Below are 5,560 nucleotides of genomic sequence, written 5' to 3'. Positions count from 1 at the left end.
AGTTTCGAACAGCCGAAGTTTTATTTGCTCACTTAGACCCATAAAATATATTTTTTAGAAAATTGAATTTTCTCGAATTTAAAAAACAAAAAAAAAAATGATAAAAACGTTAATGCACAGACCGCAACTTCTCGGTAGATGCATATGATTGTGGTGTCGTGTTTGGGGGTTGAACCAAGAAGTAGCATTTCACGGGCTTTTAAGAGACAGACGAAAAATGGAACCACAGACTTTAATTAAAAAAAAAACAAAACACAGAGGAGGATGGTCGTATTCACATCTCTTAACTGCTGGACAGCACTACACAGGTGTATAACCTAATAAATACAGCACTCCTCAGACAAAAAAAAAAAAAAATTAAAATTAAATAAAGCACCTCCCTCCCTGTAACTTCTTATAAATATAAAAAAAATATTAATTTAAAATAAAAAAAATATTTAATTTTTTTTAAAAACACTTTTTAAACACACTGGCATAACACAAGTGTCTCCACGAGAATTATTCCCTTCCTTTTCCTGCCCTTCTGTACAGCTGTGATCCCTAAAATAATCTACCATTTTGGCACGTTGTTAAGAATAGCGAAATCCAATAAATTACTATTGTTAATGCAACTCCAAAAAATGTTGTTGTTTTTTAAATATTCATGTTTTTTTAATAAAAAAAATAGGATTATTTTATTTTTACTAATACTAATACATTTAAATTTATTCTTTAATTTATTAGATTAATTCATAATTATCAATAAAATTAAAATTATATATATATTCCCATAATTTTATTGATAATTATTAATTAATTAACAAATCATGGGTTTGGCAGGTTTGAACAATTTTATTTCGATCTTTTTTTTAATTAATTTTTTTTTTAATTTTATCATTCTATATTGAATTATTTATGATGGGCTTCATATATTTTTTCTTAATTTGCTTTCTATTAAGTTACATCGGTCTTACAACCCCAGTTGCGATTTTGGTAGGCTAACTTAAATTGATTTGGGACAGGGTTTTGTCCTGTTTTTATTGATTTTTTTTTCAAATTTGTCCTTTAACATTGAGTTGGCTAGAAATCGGACATCATATTTTTTTTTAACTTTCTTTCTATGAAATATCTTGATCTCATGATCTGAGTTGCGTATTTGACATGTTAACTTGGGTTTACTAGTATTGTATTTTATTTTATTTTTAATGATTGAGTATTTTTTTTTATCCTTCAATATTATATTGACAGATTTTTTTATATATTCTTAGATTAATTAAAATATATCTTTAGATGTTATTTTAGAAATTATTTTTGTGCATGCCATCATGATTAATTTTTATAGTTCAATTTATTTACCATGATTGTTTGTTCTTTAATCACATAATTGAATGAAATGAAGTTATTAAAACTAGTCATTTATATAACCAGAATTGTACATTTTTCTTCCTTCTAAATATTATATTTTATGTTGAGAACATTAACATTTTTGGCCTAGCCTATGGTGTAGCATTAGTACCAATCTAGTTTCAAACTATTTGGCCTCATTTAGGATGACAACTGGTTATCTTGCAAAATTATTTATGCCCATTTGTGAAGGAAGCCAGAAGTTAATTATAGTAGTATTTTTAAGATTTTTAATCTAGAAGCTTCTATTATAATGTATTAAGACTGAGGTAATGACAAGGCAATCCCTTTCTTGATAATTTCCCGGTTACATTTTAGGATTAATATTTAAAAGAATAAATTTGTTTGAAATCAAATTTATTCTTCGATATCCTTGAAAAAAAGAAGAAAAAAGAAGCAATGCCAGGTTAAGTATAATTTAAGCACGTTGTTCTATGTAGTGAAAGGTTTGGTTTTTTCTTACATGTAGAAATCCTCTCTGATTAGGTCTTAATTTACTTATTGTTATAAAATTATCTTACCAAAAACTTAATTAAAGAGTGGTAATGATTTTGAATTTTGAATTTTAAATTATTAGGTAAAGTTTAAAATGATTTTATATTACTCTTTTATATAAAAAATAAAATAAGGGTGGAACTTGAAAAGCCGAGAAAATGCTACCCTGCACGCGGTATTAGGTTTCTGTTCTTAAGTTTGTAACCAAAAGTACTACTATCTACTAATGTCGGAGCCGTGAAGCCCTCTCCTTCTTTGAAATGCAGAAAGTACAACTACCTTTCAAATGATTACTCTTTTTTTTTTTGGGGATTAAATTAATCAAAAATCAATTTAAAAATACAATCAAAGAGAGAGGAGGCAATGCGGTTTTCCTATATAAACCCGGCTCTGCTGCTCTTCCTCCTCCCCCTCTTCCTCCTCTCTTCTTTTGCTTCTCAATCTCTCTCTGCTTCATTTGCTCTTCTTCTCATTACAACCAGAAATTTCATACAGAGGTATGAGAATGACATTTCTCAGTCTTAGTCTTCCTTTCTTTGCTTCTCTTTAAAATTCACTGATGGATTTTTAACTTTCATTTGACATGAGCCTCTTGTATTTCTTCTTGTTTCAGAACCCCAGAATTCTGGGTTGATGTTTGAACCTTGATTTGTTGATTTTAGGAAGAATTTTATTTTCATGATTTCGTAACAATCCACATTTTTGTTCCCTCCAAGACTGATAAAAACATACCAAATATCAAAGAACTGGTTTTGGTTTCACAATGAGTTCTGTGATCTTGAAAAGCTGTGAACTTTCTTGCGATGGATAAAAATGGATTTTTCAGTTCTTTTCCGGTAACCCTTTCTAATAGAGTCACTTTTTCTTATTTTCTAGCATTTGCTTTTTAACTCATTGGCTCTCTGTGAACCGCATAGACTTTTAATTCAACTCTTAAGAAAGTAGTATGAGTTGTACGTTTTTATCAAGTGTGATGATACTGAGGAAGGGTTACAGCAGATGAAGTTGGCTATAAAATTTCTGATCAGGAGGACTTTATGCCTTTCAATGTCAATGGTTTTATGCGGTTGCCACAGAACTTCTAGCTTAATTTACAAGTCCACTCACTCATCATTCATGTATATCCTGTTCTTGTGGTTGTGTATTGTCCACTCATGAACAACGAGGATTTATCTCAACTACTTGGGATTGGACATGGACTTGTCCACCCATCCAGAGTCTTGACTAGACCCTTCTTTCAATACGTGTGGTGCTCAAAGGGGTTGATAAGGACCTTAAAAAGTTTCCCCAGGCCATAACCAATGAGAATTTATAATTTCAGATTTAAATTGAATCTTCATCTTAGCTTGGGCAGGTTTAAGATATCGTGGAGGTTAGTACTCACAACTTTCTATTGTGTGTTTTAAAGGTTTCTTAGATAAAAATGGAGTACGACGAACGCTACTTGCAGGCACAAACGCCAAAATATAGCTGCCTTCTGTTTGGTAAGCCTTTCATTTCTGGACATTTGGTTTACAGAGTCTAACATGTCCTGAGAGCATCTAATTGACTAGCTTGCTTGGAATTGCAGATCTAGATGATACCCTTTATCCCCTTAGTTCCGGCATCGCAGCTGCATGTGGCAAGAATATTAAAGGTAAATTTTCAGGATTGTTTATTCTTGATGCTACCGACTTTTCTTTAGTCAGGATATCTTAATTCTAACATCGGTGTCCTTCCGTAGATTATATGGTCGAAAGGCTGGGCATAGAGGAGAGCAAACTCGCTGAGTTGGGTAACCTTCTGTACAAGAATTATGGGACAACAATGGCTGGCCTCAGGGTATGGGATTTGAACTTCTTATCTCCTCATTACATCCCTCTTAAATCTGAGAGGACCGTTTTAATGGAATGCTTTTGGGTGGTTCCTGTTTTGCAGGCAATTGGCTATGACTTTGACTATGACGAGTACCACAGGTAGTAACATCCCTCTTTTTCTGTTTTTATTGATAACAGGTCTTATTGATTGAAATAGATTCTGCCTAGCAAAAATGTGCATTCGATACGGTTGATTAACCGGTTATTTTCCTGTCTGCCAGTTTCGTTCATGGAAGATTGCCTTATGAGAACCTAAAACCAGACCCTGTTCTAAGAGGTCTTTTGCTTAGCTTGCCAGTTCGAAAAGTCGTAAGTATTTCATCGTCATCATCATCAGTTAATTAGCATTTCAGAGGCAAGCCATTTCCTTATGAGATCCCTCTCAATATTTTGTGCAAAACAGATCTTTACAAATGCAGACAAAGTACATGCTCGTAAAGTTCTTAGAAAGCTTGGCTTAGAAGACTGTTTTGAAGGGATCATTTGCTTTGAGACTCTGAATCCTACCCATAAGAACACTGTTTCTGATGATGAGGATGACATAGAATTTGTAGGATCAGTTGTTACTCCCTCTACAACTAATGGCTCTTACACAACTACAACTAGCGCTCCTGAAATTTTTGACATTGTTGGACATTTTGCTCAACCAAACCCCAACTCGGTATTACCGAAGACACCTATTGTCTGCAAACCATCTGAGGCTGCCATCGAACGCGCTCTCAAGATAGCCAATATTAATCCCCAGAGAACTGTAAGTAACAGTTTTCAAGATTCAAAAGTTTTTGATCTTACGGGTTTATTATTGGTGTAGTAATTTACTAACAATGTCATAAATCTCTGTTTTTTTTTCCCCAGCTGTTCTTTGATGATAGTGTCCGGAATATACAGGCTGGAAAACGTGTGGGTCTCCAGACTGTTCTGGTAAGTCCTTGAAACTGATCATCAATACAGGTTATTCATTGCTTGAGTATCTGACACTGCAACTAAATTGTTTTTATTCACCTCTCTAACTTAATAATTGAGTTTGATTCATGTGATTTGGTTAAATGAATGCAGGTTGGCTATTCGCAAAGAGTTAAAGGTGCAGATTTCGCATTAGAAAGCATTCATAACATCAGGCAAGCACTACCAGAGCTTTGGGAAACTGACATTAAATCAGAAGTTGGTTATCCTGGCAAGGTTACAGTGGAGACACCTGTCACAGCTTAGATTAGATGTATGTTGTCCTCATTAGACAGAGAAAAGAAGGAAAACAATGATGTGGGATCTCACGAGCCTCATTTCTCTATCTCATGTTTAAACGATGTAGATGTTTCGTTCTTATCATAAATTTGTTAATAAAAGAAGTGGGAGGGGAGGGATGCCTCTTTTCTTGGCTGTCCTTCAGTGCCACACATGCCAATGTCAATCGTCTCTCCTCTCTTTTTGGACGCCTTCATCACAGTAGCCATATTTAATTTTCAATCATTAATTCAAGCTTGGAACTCAATGCTTATCGTGCAAGAATAATAAAATATAAAGCCCGTTAGGTGCAGTGTTATCCATACATGATCTGGTAACAGATACTATGCTCAAGATACTGCTGGAACATGACTTTGTTTAACTAGTTTAGTGCCAATTAAGATATGGGTTTCTCGCATTATTCAAAGACTGCCGATAAGATGGATTAGAAGAAACAAGAAACTTGTGAAGCTTTTAGGCGAAGCAAGCTTAAGGAGTAAAGTTTCTAATGACAGCAATTTGCATCCTTGCACGAGCGGATGGTCCCCTGATTTTGTGAAGTTGCTACAGAACAAATTCAAGCTGGGAACGACCTTGATGCTGTA

At 33.9% G+C, this 5,560-nt stretch overlaps 1 protein-coding gene across 1 annotated transcript; it reads left to right on the top strand.

The window, feature by feature from the left end:
• The first annotated feature begins 2,214 nt into the window (after window positions 1–2,214).
• LOC7454933 (uncharacterized) lies at window positions 2,215–5,142 on the top strand. The gene is made up of 9 exons (XM_052454223.1): window positions 2,215–2,375; window positions 3,287–3,362; window positions 3,449–3,514; window positions 3,602–3,699; window positions 3,796–3,833; window positions 3,956–4,043; window positions 4,138–4,485; window positions 4,590–4,655; window positions 4,791–5,142. Exons 2-9 carry the CDS (start codon window positions 3,302–3,304, stop codon window positions 4,941–4,943), a joined length of 918 nt encoding a protein of 305 aa, XP_052310183.1. The 5' UTR covers window positions 2,215–2,375; window positions 3,287–3,301; the 3' UTR covers window positions 4,944–5,142.
• Window positions 5,143–5,560: the final 418 nt, after the last annotated feature.

This window comes from Populus trichocarpa, chromosome 6 (genome assembly GCF_000002775.5).
Source record: "Populus trichocarpa isolate Nisqually-1 chromosome 6, P.trichocarpa_v4.1, whole genome shotgun sequence".
Lineage (NCBI taxonomy): Eukaryota > Viridiplantae > Streptophyta > Magnoliopsida > Malpighiales > Salicaceae > Populus > Populus trichocarpa.
The sequence above is the reverse complement of the archived record's forward strand: the minus strand, read 5'-3'. Positions and strand labels throughout refer to the sequence as shown.

Excerpts from the sequence above, each read along its gene's own strand:
- LOC7454933 (XM_052454223.1), top strand. The coding sequence starts at position 3,302 with ATGGAGTACGACGAACGCTACTTGCAGGCACAAACGCCAAAATATAGC. Across the intron at positions 3,834-3,955 it reads GACTATGACGAGTACCACAG|TTTCGTTCATGGAAGATTGC; the intron begins GTAGTAACATCC and ends CCTGTCTGCCAG. Across the intron at positions 4,044-4,137 it reads GCTTGCCAGTTCGAAAAGTC|ATCTTTACAAATGCAGACAA; the intron begins GTAAGTATTTCA and ends TGTGCAAAACAG.